Source organism: Ptiloglossa arizonensis, chromosome 7, assembly GCF_051014685.1.
Source record: "Ptiloglossa arizonensis isolate GNS036 chromosome 7, iyPtiAriz1_principal, whole genome shotgun sequence".
NCBI classification, from domain to species: domain Eukaryota; kingdom Metazoa; phylum Arthropoda; class Insecta; order Hymenoptera; family Colletidae; genus Ptiloglossa; species Ptiloglossa arizonensis.
The window spans coordinates 4558159-4584989 of record NC_135054.1 but is presented as its reverse complement, the minus strand read 5'-3'; the positions used below and the strand labels follow the sequence as shown (position 1 = coordinate 4584989).

At 37.9% G+C, this 26831-nt stretch overlaps 2 protein-coding genes across 8 annotated transcripts in view; one reads left to right on the top strand and one right to left on the bottom strand.

Moving 5' to 3' along the window:
* Positions 1 to 26831, top strand: part of LOC143149426 (uncharacterized) — an 87007-nt gene that overhangs the window by 28314 nt on the left and 31862 nt on the right. For all 3 annotated transcript variants that reach the window (XM_076316762.1, XM_076316761.1, XM_076316763.1), the window contains exons 9-11: positions 11547 to 11968; positions 17014 to 22834; positions 23161 to 23559. In XM_076316762.1, coding sequence (XP_076172877.1) covers positions 11547 to 11968; positions 17014 to 22834; positions 23161 to 23559 — 6642 coding nt within the window. The remainder of the gene's footprint in view (positions 1 to 11546; positions 11969 to 17013; positions 22835 to 23160; positions 23560 to 26831) is intronic.
* Positions 11050 to 26831, bottom strand: part of LOC143149429 (leucine-rich melanocyte differentiation-associated protein) — a 53457-nt gene continuing 37675 nt past the window's right edge. The window contains exons 6-9 of one of the 5 annotated variants that reach the window (XR_012992778.1): positions 24723 to 24962; positions 24154 to 24646; positions 16987 to 17382; positions 16618 to 16874 (exon numbers count right to left, since the gene is read on the bottom strand). The gene's annotated coding sequence lies outside the window, so the exon portion shown is untranslated. Of the gene's footprint in view, positions 12004 to 16616; positions 16875 to 16986; positions 23594 to 24153; positions 24963 to 26831 lie in introns of those variants that run through there. The other 4 variants (XR_012992777.1, XR_012992776.1, XR_012992774.1 and 1 more) reach the window with 4 other exon arrangements.

Below are 26831 nucleotides of genomic sequence, written 5' to 3'. Positions count from 1 at the left end.
AAAATGTCTGGTTAATGCAAATCTGCGAATTAATCCCAATGGAGATAAACCGAGATAAATCTGTCGATGATAATGAAATAACTCAAGTCGTATAATTTATATATCGTATATTATTATATTGTACTACAGTATAGGTTAACGTAGCATAAAATAAGTGATACAATTCTTTTTTATTTATCGTTTGAGACAGTTTCATAATTATTCACACAATGTATTTATTTCGAGACAGCTCTTTAATTCAACATTCCACAAAAGATTTTCGTAATACAGAATTGCATAAATTTTGAATCCTTTAACATATATTTTAAACTTGTCGCTGCAGATTTTTAAAATCAATAATATTCAATGAAAAAATACAAATGCTTTGGAAACCTATATAAATCCAACATTTTACACATAATTGTTATTTTTTTAAATATTATATGTCTCTAAATTCGTTCACTCATTTTTACAACACCTTTACTTATTACGAATGTTTTAACTCTTCTACGGAATTTGTAAATTCTCTCTAAGCGAATACTAGATATGTACCTAAGTATTGTAAAATATTTATAAAATATTTATGTAAAAAACTGTTTTACACATTCACCAAGTCTTATCGACTTATCGACATTTTCAATTTACTTCATTAACATGATTATCACCAGGTTGATAAGAACATTATGTTTTTTATTTTTCGTAAACCGTATATTTTAAATTTATTTATATTGGCAGCCATGTAATTATCATTTTAAACATGACAACACAATAAAATTGTAAACAAATAACGGTAATGCTCGCGAAAAAAAATAACCAGTTCCTAGTGATTGAGTTTTCGAAAAGTTATAAACAATTTTGCTGGAACTTTACAAATAAAGTTAAACAGAACAGTTATTACTGTAAAAAAACACGTCATCAAAAATAACACACAGAATTTTACATCGTTCAAAGTAACGGTTATATTAGTTTTACCCTTTAAAATTGATTTATCGCATATCGAAAAATATACGCGTAATTTTCGGTTATTTGCTCATTGAATATTTTACGAATAATCTTTGTAGGTAAAAGACACGAGGAAAAATTAGTATCTTTTCGTTGGACTTCCGATTAGAATGTTCCAATTTTCGCGAAAAAAAATTTTTCTATTTTTTGGAGCAGTCGAAATGTACTGTTGTACATTTAAATGATTCTATTCTTTGGTTTTAAAGGGAAATACAAAGTTAAACATTTCGAGCCTGATGTAGACCCTCTTCGATGACAAAAAAATAGTTACAACTTTAGTAGAACAAAGAATATTTTCCAATTACGTTATAAATACTAGGTAATCGAAGTTGAAAACGTGATAACAGCCGTTGATGATAGATATGTTCTTTCAAAATGAAAAGAATGATAACTTTCTCTAAAAAGAAAAAAAAAAGAAAATTTCTATGGCCGAAATATGTGGTAGGTTTAAAGCTACACGAGATAAATATACTTTTTCAATTGCCTAGGTTCCGATGATGAGTGTATTTATATTTCAAAAAAATTTATAGTATCTACGTCTTTCCGCAATAAAGATTTTCTTCCGTGCTCCCTTGGTTGTAAAGCGTCATCCCTAGGGATCGCACTCTCGGTTTGAAAAACACTGTTCCAGAGTAATAGCTTTCTCGTCAATTTATTTCGTGCATCTAAAAGTTACCAAAGTATCCACCAACAACGCCATAAGGTTCTCGGTGACGATAAGCTCATCGATTACCGAAGCCTTTGACGTACCAACTGTTCTGAAACCAGTCAGTACTCCTCGTGAAACCCGCGGACGGCAGAATAGTATTATCAGCCTCAACAGCGCTATATCATTCCTATATCAGAGTTCAAACACAAAATAGCCGATAAGAAATGTGTTACGAAAAGTCTGATATCGGTAAACGAGTGAAAAATACATAACAAGTGTAAACATACCACACGGAACAAAACACGTTCGATACTAGAAGTGGATCGCTGCAAACTATGGTACCCCTACATTGACAACGTTTCAAATGCGGAATCCTTTCATTGGCAATATTTAAACTGTGGAACCTCTCCGTTGACAAGATTTACACTATTGAACTTTAGCATTGATAACATTTAAACTGCGGTACCTTCGCATCGACAAATTTTAAACCGTGCGGATTTCAGTACCGACAATATTTTTAACCGTGGAACTTTTAAACCGAGCACTTCGCCAGTAACGACGTTTAAACCGTGGAAACTCCACGTTAACGGAATTAAAAATTTGAAACCATCCACGTTCGCAACATTTGTACCGTGAAACCTTAACAACGACAATGGTTTGAACTGGAAAAGCATCATTGTAAAATAAGCAACAGAATACGAAAATAGTGGGTGCAGACCGTTACATTTAATAATACAGAAACAACATTGATGCACGCATACCGAATCCACGAATTTTTTTCGGTATGTCCAGCGTTATCCGCAATTTCGCATGATACAAGCGTGACTGCGAAACCGAGTCGAATGCAAATCGTACGTTTCACGGTGTGAGATATTCATCCTACTAGAGTTGGGGAGGTGGAAGAAGAGGCCAACATCCTGCAACCATGGACGTGAGAAGAATATGCCAACTATTAACTACGGTCTTCGTGTCCATGTATTTTTTGCTCTTCTACACCGCGGTCGTCGTTGTTCTTTACTTACTATGGATGGGGTTCCTGTCCACGGAGTCTATTCAAAAATTAAAGTAAAAGTCGCGCTGAACACATCGACAATTTTCTTTCGAAATGATATCGCGCAAAAGTAACCAAAACTTCGGAATATTTTGCAGCGTAGCTAAAAGAACTGTACCGCGAATGAATTCGGCACTCCGAGTTCCATTCTCTCGTTTCGGATGCATCGAAATTCATACTTAGGTCACTTAAACGCAATTTCTTCTATTCCTCCGAGAAAAGTTTCTTTAAAAAGTACAGCTGTGACGTTAGTCGTTTGGTAATACAGGCAATGAGACGTCCATCGAGCTTACATCAAAATAAATTCACGATATCGAATTGTTACGTATAAAATAATCGATTTCGGAAACACGTAAAAATGTTCACGGATGAACAACTAAAAAATAATACCAAAGCGACGAAGGGAAGTTTATGGAAAAGACAACGTCTCGTGAAAAATGCGTTCAAAGTTTAAGATACATTCTTTGACGTGACGAAAAATAAAAATAAAAACGGTTTTTTTTCTGTTATTCGTATAATTAGTTTTTGATCATTTTATTTTATAAAATAAAAGAATTTGAGAATTGAGGTTTTTGCCTCTTGCAAAAACTTTCACGCGTACACGTATTTTCAAGATTTTTGAAAGCTAATGTACGACACAGCAGTGATCAGAGTCTCAAAAATCCGTAAACCCTCTCTCTTGGAAGCAAGTTCCATAATCGAAAGCTCGAAGTTAGCAGAAATCGATCCGCGATACAGCGCTACATGGCGCCATTCAATGTCGATTAGAAAACACAAACCTTCAATACGAATCGCGTATTTGACCGAAAGAAGCGGTTGATGAAATACAAATTTATTCGATACAGACATACGCTTATTGATCAAATGTAGTCTGCATCCATTGGATAATACTTGCTTTTAATTGATCGAAACTGTAGTCGTTGAAAATTTCGTTGAGATTTCGGTCATTTCGTCCGCGACAACTTAATACACTCTAGACGCACGTCCATCGCTATTTAAAATGTAAGAGTAATACGCCTATACCTCTTGAATTTCCTCTAATTAATTAGCTGCTTTATCGCATAATGCTCCTGTCGAGTACAAGAAATAGGAGGAAACCCGGTGTCTCGATTGTTTCCTTTCGTGCGGCAGACGCAAATTTTTGTTCCATAGTGTATGTAAGTACGTGGACGAGGAGCAGGCGTAGCGCGGGAGAAGCAGGAGAGCGAACAGGTGAGACGAAGCGAAGCGGGGCCCAGGGAAACAGCATAGAAATAATAGTATAACAACGTTCTCTGTTTCGCTCTATAGTCCGCTCACCTGCCAGCGACGCTTATACAAGGCGTCGCGAAGTTCTCGCGGTCGTTCCTCGTATGGTTTTCAGTTATTCTCCTATCAGCTGAAAGCTTTGACTTCGTCTTCGATCGGCATACTTTACAGGCACACTTTTAGTGTTCGAAATTAACCTTAGTTTGCGATCTCGATGAATATTTCAAGACTGAGAATACAAAAAGTCAATTGCAAAGAATGTTTCAAATTATTCGGTCCAAGTATTAACATTCTTGTATAATTTCCACCACGATTTCAACTATTAATACACTGCTTGGTAAATTGACATCGGTGTAACACGTTTGTCCATTTTTAGATTGAAATCGATAATTGCAATAACTGATCCTGATATACATACATATGTATGGGTATTTCAAATTGTTTAGTCGAAATGTTATAACTCTTATACTATGTATAATTCCCACTATTTCTTCAAATATAATAATAAGTATTGACGTACTCTTTGAATTTCATTGATTTTGATGAATTTCGGTATCGATAGGTAGACGCGTTAAAATATTATAAATTGTTATTCAATTTTAAACATTCTTAAACAGTTCGATAAAATTGCTCGATAAATACAATAAGAGTTTAATTACAATAATTTATCAAATATTTTGCCCTCGTCCTTGCTCACAGCCTTGATCACTATTTAATGTAAAAGCCTATAAAAGCCTAATGTAGAAACCCGTACATGAAAGAATGAGCGACATTTATGAAATTCAAATGATATATTCGAATAAAATATTAAATGGTACATACACACGTACGTACATTATGGAGTGAGTAGATAAGTATAGTCTTTATTTCAATAGTAATTTTAATGTATACGATGCATTTCAGATTACTGTCTGCGTAACACAAATTTAGATCTATTTGTGCATCATTGTTTGGCGCACGATATATTGTCAAGTTACGTAATTAAACACTTGTATTATCGATCGGATTAAAAATAGTTTGTTCAGGTATTTGCATAGATACATACATACATATGTACGTCAGAAATTGTACAAAAAATTGAATGTATAAACAATACACGTACAATTTTAATTCGTTAAAATTAAGTAAATATCGCATTAATTATAAATGACGGAGTTTGTCTCGTAATTGCTGAATAAAAAATATTTAATAATTAGCTGCGTTGCCATGACCATTTGTTTAAAGCGATTGCATTGTAAATTAATGCAAAATGATGTTTCTACGTGTACGTTCAATAATTTGAATTGTTCGCGTTGATAATATTACACGTAGATTTATTAATCGTAAAACTTTTACAAAATGTTTTCCAAAGTTTGCACTCTTTAAATTAATCTTTTACGTACATATATCGATCAATTGCAATCTGCGTTACAAATCCTAACCTAACAAGTAAGAAATATTCACATACATATGTGTCTCTTCTAATACGAAGGATAAAAAGAAAAAATAGAGAATACACATTTTCAGCATTTTTACATAGAATGACAAAGTAAAAATTTTACGTTCTGTTTTAAAAATTGGTTAAGAAAACAATTATTTTTTAGTTCTTTTCTTTTCTAACGACTGATCAGACTATGAATTTCGTGTTACGACAAAGTATTAAAAATTAATTTTCTCGAAAAAGCTATTTTTGACATTCCTTGTTTTTTTTTTCTTTCCGTTACCCTTCGTGCCAAACTCGATATCCAAATTGATAACCAATTTTGTCTGGAAAATTCAAAAACGCATATTCGGGTCCGTGTATTCAAACTGATCCGCGAATTCGTTAAAAAAAAAGAAATGGTTCGTTTACTCGCGCTTTAGTTCCAAGCGATTCGGTTGTGTCAAGGTGGTCGAGATAAAAGCGCGACGCATTAATCGCAGCTGTCAACCGCGAGTATTGTTATCGTCATTTTCACGGACGTTACGGTAGACCGATTCGTTGGCCGTTTGGTTCGCGCTACCCGGTATACACGTCATAATGCATTATAGCGACGCCACTATAGACGCTGTTCTGCCGTAGTAAGGTAGTGACCGATACTGTAGGATTCAGGTGTGCCTCACGGCACAGACGCTCTCAGTTTAGCGGCGGTAGCCCACGCGAATCGCCAGTGTTCCCTTTGACAGTGTCGTTTACCTCGGCACGATGACGAAAGCAAAGTCGAAAGTAATTCAGTCGAGGTGCTACCGGCAGTGGTTTCGAAGTTTCGCCGGTCTGTGATAAAACTCGTGAACTTGGACGATAAGCAGTGAACATCGACGAAGAAACTAAAAGAGTTGACGGGCTTCTCGAGCGGGACGCAACGTTGTTTGGAAAATTGTAAACAGCGACACCGTTGTTAGGTTCGCGCTCACCCGGCACCTTTGACGCGAACGACACCGCGAGGAGTACCATTTTCCTGGAGGTTCGTGAATTTCTTCGGCTTGGAGATCGGAAGAGCGCCAAGTGTCGAGTTTTGTGTCCTCACCTGTCGCTTTTTAAGGTGTCATGTTCCGTTAAGCCCCCCGTTCGCCGAGTTTCCGTTTTCCCCGTGCCGAAATTTCAGATTTCGTTTTTTCTCGGACACACCGAGAGAAAATGATCTCGAGAGCCGATTATTGTTCTTCGAACGCACATCAAGGTGCCCCAATTTCGTGAACCGGGGAAACGGAAGAGCTTTGTTTACAATGGAACGTTGCATCGTTCCGAGGAGAACAATAATTCGGTATTTACGTGATTTCGGAACATAAAACGGAGCGAATTGGTTTATTTTTTTTCTTCTTTCTTTCTTTTTTTTCAAGAATTTTAACGGCGATGTTTGAAACTGGTAGAGATGGAATGCAGCGATAGAGGAAATTAATTGTAACATATAAACGTGCGCGAAGAGATGATATCGCGAATGTGCAGCATTCTGTGTCTCTCAAAAGTAGGCTATTTTAAACGTGTTGTTATGACCGCTCTGAAAAGAAATTAATCGCGACAAGGAAATCTAACAGTGTCTAATTACGGCGAAGGGTATTAAGAACATTCTTTGTTCTCGTGTGTTCTTAGCCATTCGTAATTAAACCAAGGTAAATCAATTTTCGTGGCTTCTTTTTATGGGCAATTTTTTTTCATTACAGCCGGAAGATGAAATATTGCGTTCAGATCCGTAATAAGTCTTCATCGGATGACGTTAATAAATGTTTCAACTTTCAAACAGTAAAGCAATCGCTTATGAAAAACGAAACCAACGAAATTGATTCACATTATGAATATTCTGTCAACCGAATGATTTACGATCCAAAGTCGATGAGAATTTTTCATTATCACTGAAAGCTGAAACGTTACGTTTCGACCCATTAAAGATCTTCATCGGTTGTTATTAATAAATATTTCAATTATCACGAGTAAACAGAAAACAATCGCTGATCGAACGAAAACAAGCTACTGAAATAAAATTGATCTACATTAATACGTTAAACCCCACGATGGTCATTGGTGACTGGTACCCCAAAGTTACAACGATTCTCTAAAGCGCTCACAAGACACAAACCCTAATGTAAACTTTCAAATAGCTTGAAAGCAAATCGTTCGTAATACTATAAAATAACAAGTACATCGACAAATTATCGAATATTTCTACTTCTTACCCCAAGAAGGTTTGAACAAATATCGTGAACATCGTTAAGTATGGAAAATTGGTACAGCGGTCAACGCGTTAAGAACATTCTGTCAAAATGAATGGTCTTCGATCCAAAATTTAAGCCATTCTTCTATTATTGGTGGAAGTTACGAAGCATTACAGGTCCTAATCGGGTGTCGTTTATGCGTGTTTGAACTTCTGAACAATAATGAAATAATCATTTAGGATTGTTTCACATTAAGAATATTCCGTTCGCTAAATAATCTACGATCCGAAATTGGAACGATTTTTCAACGTGTGAGACCGATCAGTGAACCATGCTAGTAAATTTAGCTCCGGTGCTCGCGATTCGCGCCCGAACACCTTAAACGGACATTTACATTTCCACCGATGGGAAATGTCGCAGCGGCCAGTTTCTCAATGCGTGTCACCGATTTGGGTAACACGCGCTGCTCAACATGCTTTCATCGATACTGTTTCCGTTTAACTCTTGTGCACTGTTCGGGTCAATTTGACCCAGAATCGATATTTAACGTTGAATAAATTTTTAACAAAATATTCGATTTATCCACTTTTATAAGCACTACCTGAAGAATGTACCAGGCAAGGAAAAATGTATTTAGCGTTGTTCTATACGAGATTTACATGTTTGTTAGCTTAGTACTGTTCGGGTCAATTTGGCCCAGAATCGATATTTAACGTTGAATAAATTTTTAACAAAATATTCGATTTATCCACTTTTATAAGCACTACTTGAAGAATGTACCAGGCAAGGAAAAATGTATTTAGCGTTGTACTACACGAGATTTACATGTTTGTTAGCTTAGTACTGTTCGGGTTAATTTGATCTGAACAAAGATATCATTTCTTGTTTAAAAGAATGGACATTTATTTTTGGTTAAATATTCACCAAAGCACGTCATTTACTTCTCTTCTCAAGAAATTTATAATTGCTAGTTATAATTCAAGCGTAAACGGACATTCGGAGATAAATCAGAGTTACATATAGTATTATAGTAATGTTGTCAAATGCCGAACGCCAAACATAGTACAAATTTTGTGCGCGATTTATACTGTAATGTACAATGCTCGATAATAAAAAAAACTTTCTATTAAGACGGACCAAAAACCAGAAGTTATTAGATATAATTCTACTAAAGATGCTAGAGATACATTGGATCAATTAATAGAAACATATGTAATGTAAATTTGTTGCCGTTGAACAAATCGTTGAACAATGACTTTGTCTTATTATATGCTTGATGTATCGGCTCTTCGCGAATGTATTGTACGAACGGTGATAATTTCAAATCAGCATAATGTAAAATTATATAAACGTCGATTATTTCTAAACAAATTAGGTCAAAATTTAATAAAACCTTAGATTCGTAGTAAGACCGTCCTACTAAAATATCAATATTTGTTGAAAATAGGTCAATACATATAGAAACGTAATGCATTATAATCTAGATCGCTTATAGCTGCAAGGCCGAAAATAAATACTAAACGATATTCCGTATGTCCTTCCACCACCGATACGAATGCAAGTACAGTTCACTCGGTACGTAAAAATCGTATAAGCAAAGAACATTTAGTAATTGTTTATGAAAAATGTACAAATAAATCTTAGTTTACGTTTATTATAATTTAGTTTTAAATTTCTACTTTCATTCAGTTTAAGTTACTCATAAAGCCTCCAAACTTATTTACGACCTTTTCTAGTATTAAATGAATTATTTACACCGTACGTAAACATGGTATGTATAATAATATGAATTCTCTGTTCCATATTTATAATAAACCACTTATCATGAATGGAGATCCAAATTTATTTAAATATTATCATATATATATATTGCCATTGCGGGACAATTTGACTCGAAAAGCTCCAGCGTAACAATTATTTCAACAGTGCACAAAGGTTAAAGACCAACCGCGATCTCTCTTTCATTCTCGGTTCGAGCATCGCTCGTCACTCCTTCCCTTTCTTTTCTTCCCTCTACGCAACACTTCGAACTGGTGTCCGAACCCGACTGACCATTCATGGAACGTCGCTCGCATTCGTGAACACAGAAAATCATACACGTGGACAAACGATGGTCCGTGCCATTGACCAGGTAATTCACCAGCGCGTAAAAAGCGAGCACAATGTGTTGAACCGGAGTTGAACTCTTCCTGTTCGCACCGCATCCATGTTACCGACGCCTCGACACCTGTCACCTCTTGCGCGAAAAATTGAGAAAAAAATTTACGCACTCGTGCGTTCATGCGAGCGTCGAGACTATTATGCAAATACGACGACGGTGGGGAGAGATTGGATTTGTTTTCCGTAAAATTCTCGGTCGTTCGGTTTTGTATTTCAAGCCGTATTCCAGAATATTTGTAAATTCGATACAAAGTATCGAAGTATCGAAGTAGACGATCAAAGTGTAGATTCTTCGATTTTTTAAAAGTACACGCTTTTCATGGTGAAAATTATATTTATTTATTGGCAACGTTTCGGTCATTTGCTGGTTCCTTTCAGGCGATACAAACTAAAACTATAATACACATTCGATACGTAATATTATTATATATAATATAACACAATACGACAAAATTATAATAAAAATAGAATGAAGAGACGAAAGGAGAAAAAAAACACCTTAATAATTCTTATAATCAAATTTACATTATTTCGAATTGTTTTCCCAATTTTTTGTTAAATTTCTCTTGGTTTATATTTTTAATCTTTGCAACGAAGGTTTAGATTTCTAAATGAAAAATAATGATTTCGTTACTTGAAATACCTGTTATTTCGAAATGATACTGCTGAAAAATATAGTTTCGTGTATTTATTTTGAAAAAAATTTACCCAGCTCTACAGGGAACAGTTTCTGAATCATTCATTCGAGTCTCGTAGCTTTAATGGTTAACAAGCGCAGTCCGCTTGTGGTTCATTAACGGCTAAGAGTAAACAGGATCATTACCTTCGAGGAATATTTGTTTCGTAATTCGTTGATGCACTTGACGATACGCTGATCGAGGACACTGGCTTGAGTTTAACCGACTAGTTTCCCTCGTGCTACGAACACTGTTTTTATTCGTAGAAAATACAAAACCCTTTGAAAGACTTTATTGCGTTTACACGATTTATATTAAATTCTGTTTGTTCGGCGCAAATTAGTATCTGATTTAGTTTTCGAGTTATTTTAAATATTCTAACACGAGAAGGTAACACGTAGTTACGAGTAACATAACCAGAAATCAATAGATATCGTGGGTAAATTTGGATTGTTGTTTATTTTAAATGAAATAAATGTCTCTGAAGTGGGTAAGGACTAATTCTCTAATTCTCGGTTCAAAAAATTTGAAAATCTTTTGGATTTATTTAAGAAACATACTGGACAACATAATTTCAAATTTTAAAATATATTAAAATATATTTATTATATATAAATAAAATTTTGTTCACTCTCAAGAGCGCTAAAAAAAATAATCTTTACAAATATCGGATAATCATGGTACAGCCGATAGGGAGCACGTAATTTATACGTGTACAAAACTGTAAATCAATCGATCTGTTCGTTTTGAAAATACAATGTTTACGATCTTGGAGAATATTCTTGGGAAGAAAGAAACACGTTAAAGTTTGGCTAATAATTTCACAGTAAAATATCCACGACAATATTTCTAAGACTATACGTGGTAATACCAAAAGGTTCTTTTTTCACCTAAGAACTAAACAGACTTAAAAATGTTCTGATATCGAGTATTGACAGAAACGAGGGTCTTTCCTAGAATCCTGTGTGAGCTTTGCGAACAGAAGCGTTCTAATCAGCGAAGTCGATGGCTCCAGCGAGTAGCGATAACATCGAAATCAATAGCGATAATAGTCATTAATAGCGTCGATAACGGGACATTATCGGAATTACTTTTCTTTTTTTTTTTTTACATCGATCTTATCGACAACCGACAAACGTTCTAAGTGTACATGAACTGATACGTTTGAAAGGTTCACGACGGAGAGGGCGATCGCACGCGAGGACCTGCTGCGCGGAAGAACTCCAGGGCTTTCAAACGTTGCACGTGATCGGCCGTGGTGGTAGACAACACAGTCCAACGGGGAACCCAGGACAGGATCAGCCGGTGGTCGATTACAGGCGACTGGTCTTCATTAGCTCGGACTCGTCTTCCGGACGCGAGGAGGACGACGCTGACAGCAGTTGCTCTAGTTCTTCTTTCCTGAACGGGCTGCCACGTGGTGGCACTCACACGCAGTCCCTGGAAGACTGCGATTGGGATTATTTTGAGAGCGGAACCTTACCTCTACCACCTGGTGTACCAGTTACTATCGGAAGAAACAACCTCGGAACGGAGATCGACAGCAACCAGGATTGGAGCTGTTGCCCTGGACGTGGAACTACGCCTTGCCAGGTAAGATAAGATATCCAGTGGACGTTACACAAAAGCTGGGATCGAAAGAAACAATTAACATTTTTATAAATTCCGTTATAGTATGTTTTTCGATTGGAAGAATAACTATTCTTGAGGTCTCTTCATTAGGGACTATTTTAGACATTGTTCTTGTAGAACAGATATTCTTGAATTTTATACTATAACAGTTTTACGAAGATAGTCGAAATTTGAATTACGAAAAGTTTCATATAACACAACGTATCATACGTATAATATGTATATATAGGGTGATTAACTTAAATTGAACATCTAAGTTATTTTTGTTATTATGAAAGGTAGGAAAAACGAGAAAGAGTTATTTAAATAGTTTCAAAGTGTGCATCTGATGGTAACAAAGAATCGTCTTACCAAAGTCATTTTAATGATTTTTTCAAGGTCATTGACGTTTTTGTACATTAACGTTTATTTTTTATGGTGCGATGTTGTTTGCTTCGAAACGAATTCAATGGCCTATAATATCATGACGTTGAGATTGAAATTGAAAAATGATGACTTGACAATTGAAAAATGAGTTGAAATTTAAAGACTACAGAAGCGGAATAACTTACCTTATTTTATTGCAAGTGCTCGAAATGCCGATCGCCTACATCGATGCATTTTTGTATACGATAAGAAAATGCTTGAACTACATTTTTACGGTATTTCGATATTATGTGAAACATGCTGTGCAACGAGTGTTAATTTGCGGATTATTTCTGATAGATTTCAAGACCATAGCTTCAATCTCTTCGGTTGTAGCAATATTATATCCACTTCTTTTGCGTAAAGGAACGCTTTCTTCGTCAAGAAATAAATTTACAATTCTTTGAAATTGCACACGCAAAGGATGTTGTTTAATGGATACCACTCTGCGTACAAATCACATGCTCTGACTACGTTTTATTTAGCTTCGCCATAAACCAGTATTAATTTTTTCCTTTTTGATGTACAGATACATTTCTGTCTAAATTTCTAAGCAATCTATCGAAAGTAATGCTGTTAGAATATTTAGAACGAACTACAATATTATACTGATTGACTTGAACTAAACTAGAACTCTTGGCAGGATTTAATAAATAAAGCGTTTTTCTGATATCGACTTTGTGTCAGGTACACAGTACCAAATATATAATACATACATATGTTTCACATACTATCGAAATACTATAAAAAATGCAGTTCAAACATTCTTTTATTGTGCAGAAAAATGCATCGATGTAGGTGGTTGACACTTTGAGCATTTGCAATAAAATAAGGTAAGTTACTCCGTTTCTGTAGTCTTTAAATTTCAACCCATTTTTCAATTGTCAAGCTCATCTCAAAGTCATGATAGTATAGGTCATTGAATTGGTTTCGATGTAAATAACAACATTGCACTATAAAAAATAAAGTTTAATATTTCCAAATTAGAATTTAAAAAAAGAAGTAAAAAGTCACTGTTAGCAATTTTTAAAAAATGGTATCTAATATGGAACATCTAGGAAATTTGTAAATAAAAAGAAGACAAATATCTTTTACTTTTTTTTAAACAGGGTCGCGTCTGTCATATTTTGCTTTTCTTTTAATTGTTGATGCTGCAACTTCCATCTGAATAAACAACAATAATAGTAACATAAAACTTTGCAATATATTAAAATGCAATAATATAAACTATGCCTATTAAGTACATCAAAAGTAATTTGATTTGTCTCCTATTATACTAATTCACATAATTCCAAGTAGAGTTTGTTAATTAAAAGTCTAATATAAAAGAAGAATATAATATTTAGAACCATTTAAAGGATAAAATATTTGTAGACTGCAAATAATTTGCGAAAAGAGATTTTTTTACAAAAAATAGTATGTATAGTATTCTGCAAAACTTTTATCTAAACACGATCTTTATTAATCCTCAACAGGAAGTAATGGAACAGTAGATTTTAAACACACAGATTATGAAGTTAATATATATGTTTAATGATCTTGAAACACAGTTATATTTATTGTCTCATGTAAACCGTTTCTGAGAAAATTATCTTCGGTATATTTAAATTTTTGAGAATTTCCTTGTCTGAAAACATTACCATCGATAATTATTTACGGAATAATTACAGAATTACAACTATGAAATGAAATATTATTATATCGTATGAAATGACAATTATTTTTATTCAATGTATATTATTTACGAAAATAATTCATAACTTAAATACTATCTCCCACACGTACTCTTGCAAAAAATTATTTGTACGTATAGTATAAACAATTTTATTCGTTGATAACTGCAATATATACTTGTTTCTATGTCTTTACGTGTGATCACATTTGTTGATGCATATTGTTTTTAATATCAATTTCATGCAATTTTTACTTCATCAATGTTCAATAAGTTGAGCGTCGTGTATAAATTTATACTTTCAAATTCACGCATAAGTTATAATTGTTGTGTAACGATATAATATTACAAACTGCAGATAATACTTGGTTTCGTTAAAATTGTGGACCATTTTGGGTGAATATTAAATTGTAAACCAAATATCGAAGTATATATTTTTAACAATTGTTTTTGAAGTTAATAGAACAAAGTAATCAGCCAAATCAAAATATGCTACTACGCATTGAAATGAAAAATGATTAATCTCTTGAATTGATTTACAAACATAATTTACTTCTTTCTCTTGTTCTTCCATTTTTGATGTTTTACATTTGGTTTATTTTCATAACAAGTACATTTTTTAGTATGACTCTCTTTAATAATAATCTTGTACCGATTTGTAATCTCTACCGAATTTAAAAAAGGCTGTGTGGTATAATTTTCATCGCACATATACTGGGTATTTATAGATTCGTCGCATGTATTGAAAGAATAAAAAATAATATTCGTGAACATTGATTTGAAAATCAACATTTTCCAAATTATAAAGTAAAAATAGCATTTCAGAGAGTAATTGTATATTGTAGTATTATTGACATGAACCCATGCTTTCGATGAATTGAAACAACGAATTCAAAATTGTTATCAAGAAATAAAGAATTTGTGTTTTCGAGTCTGCAAAAAAGACGCGAGACGTTATAACGAATAAAAGCATTTTTATCGTATAATTTGAAAAGGGTTGAGTTTCAAATTTATGTTTACATACACTTTTCCGTTAATTTTAACGATCACTGCGTTCGTATAGAATCTGAAACGCGAGTTTATGAACATCCTGTACAATCAGAATTAAAAACTGATCCAAGTAATGTCAAATTATTCCTCTTGTGTAACGAAAAATAGTTCCACATCATCGCGTAAACATTCCATTTTCCCTAATAGAGCAGAACCTCGATTATTGCGTGAGAACCTCGTTCGTTGCAATGCATTGCCAAATGGAAGGGATCGTCACTTACAAGTAAAGTTGTAGGGGCCACAGCTAGTGAAACTATACTGTGTAAATGGCGCTCCTTATTGGATCGGTTACTATGATTATTGCACGAACTTGAATCGTTGCAAAAATTTTCAACCCGATTTCCCTGCAAAAACCGATTTCTACTTACGCTGTTTCCATTTCCTCAATGTTTTTTCTATAAACGATCATTGCTTGTTCCACATATTTGTACAAGCCATTTCACGAAACGATAAATTGAAAATATAAAATAAAATTTAATTACACAAAGAATAAGATGTTATTACGAAGAGAATCAATTTCGAAAATTCTTCAGGCACGCAAACACTTGCTAATTGCACGACTTGTACTACTTCTCCTTGTTCCTGTGTTTGTAAACATTAATGTGTACAATAGTTTGCTTTCTTTTATTTCTACTACCTCATTGTCTGCACGTCTGAATATTTGTTTAGTATTTGTTATAAACGCAATTATAGCAATTCACTTTTACGGTGAACAATACGTCTGCCGATAATCACCATCCCGATTGATTACATATTTAGTTATTCAAAAGGTAATGCTCGATATTTCTTTGATCAGGTATGGTAGGGTATTTGTGCACGGTGTGCCTATTAATATTCTCGAAGGATCACCCTTGCCAGGAACTAACAAATGGCAGTTAAGTTATCTATATTTCTTCAAACTCAACGCTTAGAACAGTACAAGTTGTATGAGGAATTTTGGGCGAACCCTTAAACTCTAATTTGAATGTTCAAGGTCGACTTAATCGATTCTAGTCAGGATTCTCTGACCTCCAATATTGCCACATCATAAATCCGGGGATTTTCAACGTGCGTCGGTCTTGGGTTTCGTACCCGAGACAATACAATTTTAAAGGGAGTGGCCAGGGCCCGCGAAATCCGTACAAGTGCGGGTCATCCGGTAGTCTGTTACGGTCGCAAGTTTTGCAGTACTGTCTTCGTCGACCAGCTTTATGACATTTCATACTCGGTTAATACCATTGTCCCATGCCAGATAGAAAAGTTGCAGCCGATTCACGAAGAAACAAACGACCGTTTTTGGCCCGTTTCATAAACCTGGTAGACTCACTGGAGCCTTAACAGGTAGAATGTATTCTTAGCACGTCTCTCTTTCCACGTTCAAATTCAAATCATGGTCTTCCAGTGTTACAAACCCAAGCACGAACAGTAGTTTGGTACTACAAGACACGTACATTTTCAAAATTGATTCTCTAGGAAATAAAACCACGAACAACAATTTTTACTTTTTACTTTTATTTTATTTTTTATTTCTTAAATCACCATTATTCGCTACACTATCGCGTCACGTACTATCATACGGGAGAATCTGTACAATTTGTGGAAAAGAAAAGCTACATATTCGAAAGGAATTCAAAAATTTAATTTGAAAATAATCCCCGCACCGAGATGCTCTGAATTAGGCCTGGAAAGCATGGAAGTGGTGATGTAAATTACCCAACAGAAATTGTTCGAACGTTACATTGGACATCAATTTTCTCGTATCTATTGACAAATATATCGTCGATAATTACATTAATCGATACGACTGCTCGATTGAAAGAATTGCACGATAACGTAGATCGATTCGTCATCGTTGCAACGTGTTTATACGTACATGTCCAACCATTGTTCTTCTACGTAGGCCTGCGGTGGTTCACGAAGTGCGAACGTGCTCCCAGTACCAGTGCCAATACCGGTGCCGGTCCCATATCCGGTGCCCGTTCCAGCTGCTCTCTGGACCGGTGACTTCGCAGCAGCCGCATCCTCCATGATAAGCCGCAACAGCGATGTTCACGCTGAACCAGGAACACTGAGGTTGAGAGGCGACCCAGCTGCACCCTGGTTCGCTTGGCATCCTCGATTCAACCAACCTCTTCACGGTACCAGGCTCGATCCAAGGTTAACGGGTGTCTTCGATCCTGCGACCTGTACTTTCAGACCCGAACAGGTGTTAACGACACGTTTGTATGGCTCGGGTGTCGAAACGTCGTCCATTCCGTCGACGGAAGTCCTTCAACAGAGATTAGCCGGTTCGCAGATAAATCATGACGAGAACGACGACGCTAGAGCTTCTGCTCCATCGATACCTGCGGAGACTTTTCAGAACGAGGTTGCATTCGAAGCTACAAACGAAACGAAAACTTCGGAGCAGTCGTCTGCAAAGGTTCGGGGAAAATTGGACGAGCCACAGCCCGAAAAGAGTAAAGAGGACGACAAAGAAACGAATCAGACAAAGGAAGACGAAGAAGCCGCTTGCGAAGATTCCGGGAGTATGTCCTTCGAGAGCAGAAGGGGACAAAGGATGTACCAGCACGAGGATTCTGGCAGCTCCTCGGGACGATCCTCCGCGGACAGCAGCGACTTGGAAGACGATTCATCCTCCCATAGGTTCTCGAGGGTCTTCGTTGTCAACGATGACTCTCTCACGAGCGATAATGACATCGAGGACAATGGAGACGAGGACGACGATTCCGATTCAGCCGCTGAGGAGGGTATTACATTGAAAAGAGTGACTGCTCTTCCGGAAGAAGAGCCGGTGGTACTGCAGTACGTTCGATTTTTCAGCGAGGATTCAAATTTCGAAAACCCGAGCGAAGCTCGTAACGAGAACAACAATAGGGACAACTCGGAGGAGGAATCGAGGACGCGATCCTCGTACAGGGAGAGAATAGTCTCGCACGATGGTAACAGAACGGTGCCGGAACGAAACGAAAATCTTCACGAAAAACGTAAAGTTCGCGGAAGGAAATGCAACATGGAAACGAACAACGATAAACGGAATCCCATGTTGTTGCAACACTGTGCGATGCCCGAAGAAATGTACATTGCGAGCGATAACGACTGCTCCGAGAACCAGATCGAGCTTAAATCCGTTAAAACGTTAGATCCCGATAGCATCGAGCCAATGACTGTCAATACCGGCGAGAGTATCGCGAAAACGGGAATTACTTTTGAAGAGAAATTGTTCGATAAAATAGGAAATAACATTTTAAAAATGGATCGAGCCGAGTTGACGAATCGGTTAACGTGCAGTAACTCGTCCGTAGATTTGGAAAATCGGTCAAAGTTTTCGTCGACGGATACCTGGGATCCAAACATAATTCCAGACTCTTTGGAAATCTCCGGGCAAGAAATTTTGAACATTGGTCATTCGTCGCCAGAAAATAGTTTCAAGACTTCCAAGTTGCGCGTTTTGACGCCTGTGGTGATTCACGACACGGAGAACAGTACGGATTTTGATCGAACAAGTGGCAATAATTATTGCGACACCGAAATCGATAACTCCGTTGCTTTATCGCAGATAATGTCGAACGAAATGCTCGATCGGGGCAACGATAATCACGAGCGTGACACACCGACCGATTTGAATTCGAACTTCAACGTTTCGGCGAACGCGAGTGCATTTTCTGGATCGGACAGTTTCACGAGCAACGAGACGAACGCAACCGGAAGCGAAGTGAGCAGCGACGAGCTTCACGAATACGAAGTAACGTCGGCCAGCGTCTCGTCCCATTACGACAGCAACGAGTTCTCATTTTTGGCGGTGAACAACGAATTATTGTCGAAACTTAACAAAAGAAACGAGGAGAGAATTCGTCACGACGATACCGTGAAGAGTTTCAAGGATGCCGGCCATAGCGACGAATCTGCTACCACCGTATCGAAGAGAATGAAATGGAATATACAGTACGAGAGATCGAGCGTTAAGCAACCGTTCGATAATTCAAACGTCGAAGGTGTCGTAAGCGCGCGTATTCAGGATGATTCAATGCCGATTACCATGGAGAACGATCGATCCGTTACGAGACACGGTGGAAAATCGATGACAATAGAGGCCAAAGATGGCGCGAAAGACAACGACCTAACGATAGAGACTCGCAACGGAATCGAATCAAAGGCAGCGGGCAGCGCGGTGGGCGATATAATAACCAACAAGATTCAAGAGATTTTCAAGAGCGCGGAGAGCGCAGACACCGCAGGTAAGGTAGAGTGTGCGCATGACAGCGGCGCGCACACGGTGAGAGGCGAGTGTCCTGCTTCTAGTCAGGTGGTAGGAGAGGTTCAAAGTGGAGGTGGTGAAAGTGGTAGTGGCACCGACGGTGGTGGTGCCGGTGGAAGCTGCACCGAAGAGGGGGTATCGACACGGTTTCGCTCAGTCGAGCGACGCCCGTCTACTCGAAAGGAGAATGGATTCCCTCCTGCCGTGTCGACGAAGGATTCCATCAGAGACGTTCAACACTTTCCCCCAACGGTCCAGAACAACAATATCGGCGGTAGCAGCAACAACAACAACAACAGCAACAACCACAACCACAACCACCACCACAACAACAACAAATACAGAAGCCTCGTGATGATTACTCAAGAAGCCTCGTACCAACCAGTCAGCGTCATCACTTCGGACACGACGACCTTGTTGGAGCCGGATGAAGTGCATATGGCTAGTCAGGGTCTGGCTGGATACTTCCAGCTGGCGCTGGAAGCCGTAGCCGAGCACCCTCACCGTAAAAATGGTCAGGGACCGAGGAAACCTCTTATGGTGAAACGGTTAGCCAGTACGATAACGAATCATTCCGAAACAGAAGTTGACAGCGGATTAAGTGTCGGCAGTGCCAGTGAAAGCGACGATGTTTCAGTGAAAAACTCTGCGAGAATACCCAATCGGCAAGAAACTAACGAGGAAAATACTTCGAAGGAACGTCAAGTTAACGAACATCGCGAAGGTACGCGAGCACGTGCCTCTTCGCAATCGAGCGATGACAATTCGGGCAACGGTGGGATCGTGATATTGGAGGAAGGATTGGCCGACGACGATTCGTGGGTGGAAGAAGTTTCGCACGATGAAGACGAACCTGGCGCTACAACCGCTACGGAAGAGAGTTCGGAAGACGAAGCGAATAATCTTGGTGACCGTGAAGAAGAACTTAGAGGTTACCACAGACAGGCTATTGACTTCACTTTGCATACCATCGTTGAAGAATCCTGCGAGGAAAGCGAAGCAGAACCTAGTCTGGCAACAGGTAGCCCATCGAAGAAACAAAGGCCACCGTCTGCTTCTGAATTGGAGAAATACTTTTTCTTCGGTCTCGGGGGAGATGGTAACAACTCGAGCATGGGTTCGCGCGAAGTAGATAGTTTATCGGAAACGTCCTCCATTTATTCCGAAGGCTTGGAATCGCTCGGGCAGGATGAAGCACCCGGCAACGGACAGAACCAAGAGAGATCGAATTCAGGTGAAGGGTTCTTGAATTCTTCGAGACTGGAGAAATATTTCTTATCAGAGTTTCTTGGTTTCGATCAAGATAGACGCGATTCGGACGGTTCCGTTGGAAGCGACTCCGAGGGAAGACCCAGTCCAGAGGCACAAAGGAAGAAGAAACTGGTTCGTGCCAGAGGTACCGGTAGATCGCACAGTTCGTCCTTAGACAATTTATTAGCTCTTACGCAAAGTTCGCAAAATTTAAGCTCGCAAAATTCTCTTCAAGATCTGAGTCTAAATCAAGATGCACAAGAGAGCCAATCGGAAGGTTCCTCTACCGAGACCGATGGAGCAGACGACGGCCAAACCGCTGCTTTCGGAACGGATGGACAGTTCGATACCGTGAAACGTAAAAAGAAAAAACCGAGAAATCTAGGAACCCAGAGCCCGCGTGTATCAGAAGACAGAAACAAAACTCCAGAACCAAGCAGAGAAATGGTCTTAGTAGGAGAAGTAGTGATGGAAAACGAAGCAGAAGCTATTAATTCCGAGGATTCGGAAAGAGCAAAGACACCGCAACCCGAGTGTGTATTATCCTCCTCCTCCTCGCCGTCTACCACCGTTAATACTTCAGCGACATCTGCATCGCAAGCAGACTCTGCTAGAAGTATTCAAATAAGTTCCGGAGATTCGTCAACCTATAATCAAAGATCTAAACAACAATCGAGAGATTCGGGATTCGTCGGCAGTTGCGATGACCTTCTCCAACACCAAAAACTGCCCGACGATGCTCAAGTTAACACCGAAGTTAATCAAGAGTCTGGAAAGGATTGTTCTGGCAAAGAGAACGGTGAAAATTCTCAAGATGCAAATCAAACTTCGACAGAAAGATCTCCCGGAGTTGAAAAAAGTAACGCAACCAAGGTAGATCATCCTCTGAGTCACACCACACTGCCTCACTTACCAAACCCTTCACTATCGAGGAAGGACAGTTTCAATAATTGGTCCAGCGACGAAGAAACGAATTTAATGATGTCAAAAATGAGACAATTTTTCAAAACTATGGTCGCCAACTCGAACGGACAGAATCAGAATACCGTCAATGCAAATTCAAGCGGAGCATCACCCGCACCCAGTCCTCGATTACCTGGGTACGCGACCAAGGCTAGACTATGTTCGCAAAACCGTACGAAACCGCCACAGTTGGTGTATTTCGAGAACGAGTTAACCAGGCTCATGAAAACAGTGCCGGGAATACGCGACGAACAAGTGCGAGAAATAGTCGAATATCTCAGTTCCGAGGACACGTGGTCCGATTCGTACGATAGCTCGGATTACACTAGTTCAGATTTGGAGGGGGCAGCTGGTGGTCGTCGTTCTGCGCTACAAGAACAGATCTCTCAGAGCTGTCAACAAATTATCAGTAAATTCGACACCGCGGCGAATAATAATCTATTGGACAAGGACAGAGAAGATAAAACTGGACCAACTGGAATGCAACCGCCGTGTCTGGGCAGAGACACCGCTTTCGTGTATCAAAAATTGGTACAAAGTTTCACGAAAATGGCTGGCGATGGTGTAAGCTCCGATGCCAATTCAACACCACACAGCAGCCCGCCATTAATCGCAAAAGTTATGCACCATATTGGTAGCCGATTAGTAGCCTTAATGCACGAGGTCTCTGAAGGTGGACCAACTGTACAACATCACTCTACGGGCTGGAGACGATACTCTCAACATCACCGAACGCCGTCTTCGGCATCTACCACGGAAGACGATGATTCTACCTCTGACTCGACAAACGCACCTTCGTCGGCACATTTGCAATTACCCAGATCGAAGTCGCACGATCCTTTGTTACTGATCAACAGCCATCCAGCAGCTTCAACGGGCCAAGAAGGCGAAGAACGAGAAGCTAGTGATTATGAAAGGTTTTCTTGGCGCGGTAGCTTCGAATCCGCGTTAATGGCAGCAGATTCCAGGACAAAACTCAGCCTTCTGGCTTGCTCCGGGGATGTCAGTGTCGGTGCTAGTGCTAGTGCTAATGCCTTGGCTATGGCTGCTAAACGTCGCAGTGCTGGAGATCTGTTGTTCAATCCAAAAAGTTTTTCTAGAGAACAGTTGGATAGGGTTAGAAGTTGCGGATCGATCGGTGGCGGGAGTGGAGGTGCTGCCAGTGGATGTGGGGGATCGGTGGAAGAGAGGATTTGGAGCAACAGGAGAAGGTCCTCTGTTCCAGATGCCAATACAAGGGGAGAATCTGGTAAATTCATTACCATTCTATTCTTTCCCATATTTCTAACATTGTTTGTAAAATGAACTTATCCATAGGTAGCTTACTAACTTTCGTCAGAACTGCTCGTTCTGAGTTCAGAGTGTAAATTCAAATTCAGGAGCGAAGTTAAATTACTTATTATTCAAACGAAATCTTCAATTTCTTTGCCAACATTTTCTACTGGAAGTCTCGCAAATTCTTTGAAGTATGCTTTCTCTTGGTCCTCGAAGGTGTCTCGGATATCCCTGAATTTCATTTATTTTCGGCTAACGAAGATTATCGAATGTCGCAAAATCGTACGTTGGTATTTGTAGGCGACGAGGACACCGAGGACGAACTTGAATACAACAGCGAGTCTCGTGCAACGACTCTTCCACGTGGAATGCAATCTGCCATCACAGCAGCGACCAATTCTCTGCCACGTTTACCAGCCTCCACTGCACCAGCTGGCTTAACGACAACATCAACCGCGCCTTCGTCGACGATGCACAAGGCACACAGCGTATATCATTTCCTGCCCCAGCATTCTGGTGTTAAATCAGCCAGATATCGTCCGCCTGGTTTCGCGAGAAACAGCAATGTGGCTGGTGCGATCGGGGGACCCAAACGTGCAGTCAGTGCTCCAGGACTCCAGGTTTCAGGCTCTCAATCTTCCGCGGGGAAACGCGAGAACTCGAGATCGAGGAGGCAACAGGCGATGTCTCTCACGTCTGGTAAGTTGCTCTCATGTTTGTTTTACCACATATGCTATTTAAACGGTTCGAAGAAACAAGCGAATAATTAGGGAAGTTTCGCCTAATGAATATGCGATCGTCAAAGTAATTACAGAGAGCTACGAGCATGAAAAATATCAAGGAAATCTTTTCACCATAATACCAACGTTTATTCACGATACGTTACTATTGGTAACCGTGACTAAGGCATTTCAGTTAAAAGAAACTGCCCTTTAAAATCGGAAGTCTAGTCAGAAGTCTAGCCAACGCAGATAATATGAACTGTCGACCCTTTTCAATCTATAATTAATTACATATGATTTGCTTGGTTTGACGACTCTTGAACAAACATTTTTCGCGAAATAAAATTCTTATAGTATTCTGCAAGTTTTAAATTCGGGTGAAATTAATAACGCTTCGACTGAAAGAAAGTTAAGGATACTTAACTTTGTTTTATAGTATCGTTTCACAGTATAGTATACGTTTTGGTATCGTTTTATCGATACTTGCTAAATCGAATCATGTATAATTCTACAATCGCGATTAATTTTTCCGAAAAAGAATCACGTTATCTAAAATGATTATAATTTTTACCTCATCAGGTCTCTGTTCACGTTGTGTCAATTACTCATCCACGTGCATCGCTTAGCTCGTTGACCAATCACGTTTTATTTGTTTCTGCGTTTGACCGACACGATTATTTACACACGTTAAAAGCGCTATTACAAAAGTTCCTGCAGTCTTCTAAAATAGCTATCGTATCCAAGGCTCTATAGTCGTTATATTTTCATCGGGCACGCTTGTGATATTAAATTGGGATAATCGCGACTGACCTAAAACCGGAATGCCTCGATGATCGAATATCGTAAAGCCAGTCGAGAATCGTTATTAAAGAACATGACCATTAACATCGCTTAGAGCGATCGATACTGTTCCAGAAAGATCGTGCTATCAGAATCGTCGATGAAGGATCGTAACTCGTTCCGCGAAAGTTACTTTTCATGAAATTTATCAACGACGCTCGGTTTCAATAGAGAGGGAGGCCGTAAGTATGGAGACAAGTAGAACGTGGTTTGTTCACGAGCACCTTAAAATATTTACTGGAGTGTAACAGGTGTAACTGTTTTATTACGAGATTTCTATTCTTTCTTTGGCTCTGTCACCTTCCATTCGATGCGTACAACAATCGATATACCGGTGTAACGTTAACGCTCTGCGTATGCGTACTGTCGAACTTCTCCAGGCTATCGTTTTTTCCCTTCGTATTTTGCGGTCGTGCAGCGCATTCGGCCGAGAATACGATCAATTTTTTTTATCCTTGGGAATATTAACTCGATATAATTTTCTTCAGTGTCAAGAAACATATTAGATTGTTGGTCTTCTTCAGCCATTATCTCCTTCTCCTGTAAACAGAATGAGACGCTTCAGACGATCGGCACTAACCTCTAAAATTTGTCTTTCGTACAAAATGATTGCATGTAACAGTTATATTGTTTACAACCGGATATACTAGTTACATATTAATTGGCTACAGATAGTTACTTCAATGGTTTTTCCGACATCTCGTTTTCTTTCCGTAAAATTTCAAGGTGACCTTCAAATTTTTTTATGGAACGTCCAACCTTTTATGGTAAATTTAAAAAAATACAAGTTTCGCGTTAAAAAGAATATTAAACTGTGCTTCATATTTTGCAGAATTCTCTTTACTATTTTTTGTTGGTTCAAGACTATTGTTAAAGTGTAATGCGTTTATTTTGTGCTGCGACACATATAATACTTCAACGACAAGTAACGGGACACACGTTCATTGGAAGTTATTTTATTATTTTTAAACACTAAGTAATACTATCCCCGAAGTGAGTCTCATATATTATGGAACAATTTCTGCCTAACTTCGAAAATTTGGCTCGAAACAATCCTACGAATGTCCAAGGTAGCCTATTCACGTGATCGAATCCGAATTTGCAGCGACGAAAGTATGCAATTTGCGACAAGGGTTCTGCGTCGTTATTGCGCGTTAAAACTTGAGCTCGTATTGTGCTACGAGTTTTCGTTATCGCTCGATCGGAATGCGAACGCGTGTGTAGCAAAATGTCTATCGTAACGTCACAATTGTTCGACGAATATGGACATGTTCATTAGAATCGGTACTTTTCTATGGTACGATTTTTGCATCGCTTCGTAGTTCCGTGAATCTCGAACAAAGAAGCATGCACTCATTTTAATTGGAATCGAATCAAAGACATCGAAGCATTCCAATAAACAGAAATTGAAGTATATAAATTGCTTGTCGTGTTTATAGTATACATTATAAATATTATAGCAGAAATGGTCGTAGTTTAGATTACGTACATATAACTACGTACATACATACGTGCTTAATATTGATATCGACCCCAAGTTTTAAATCCTTCTCGGTAAATACAATTAAGTAATTTGTTAATATAACCTAAAATAAATGAAAAATTGAAAAAATTGATACAAGAAAGATTGAATAGAAAGTACGAATGTAGATAAGAAAGTACATATATTTTCTTACAAAGAAATAATACTTACAACCAGTATAAAGTAACAATTAATTGGTAAAGTTTAATAAACTGATTGGACATGTGAATTACTTAAGTTTTGATTTTATATTAGACAGACCGCTTTATATATTTGACTAATTAATATCTAGCATATGTCAATTATAAGTATAATATTCTTGCACATAATATTCTTTGTAAAATAAAATTTGTCATCTGTAACTATATTTTGTATCAAATGTTCATTTTTTACATATTTTATTATATTAAGTATAGCGTTATATTTACCGAAGAGGATCCAAAGGGCTAGAGAATCAAAACTTTTAAGATTTAAGCTGTGCTTTTAAACTTGCTGTTATAATAAAAAGAAATATGGGAATACAAAGAATTTAACCGAATAATATAAAATATTTGCGCGATAATTTACAGAACCATTTGTTTCACGACATAAAAAAATAAAGCGCGTAACCATTGGTAAAGATCTGTGTCAAAACTTGAAAGTAACCATTCAGTGCTACGATTGTTATTATCATTTAATAGCTTAACGATTGTAATGCATGGAAGGAAACTTTTAAATTGTATAAAGGTTTCTGCTACACCTATAGTATCATCAAAATTACCTTATTCGAAATAAATAACAGATTTTGATCTATGCTTAATTTTGTTTGCATTGTTCGAAAATTATATACTTTATGAAATTTTTATGGATGTTAAATTAAAATCCAACAATTAAGAAGACGTATCTGA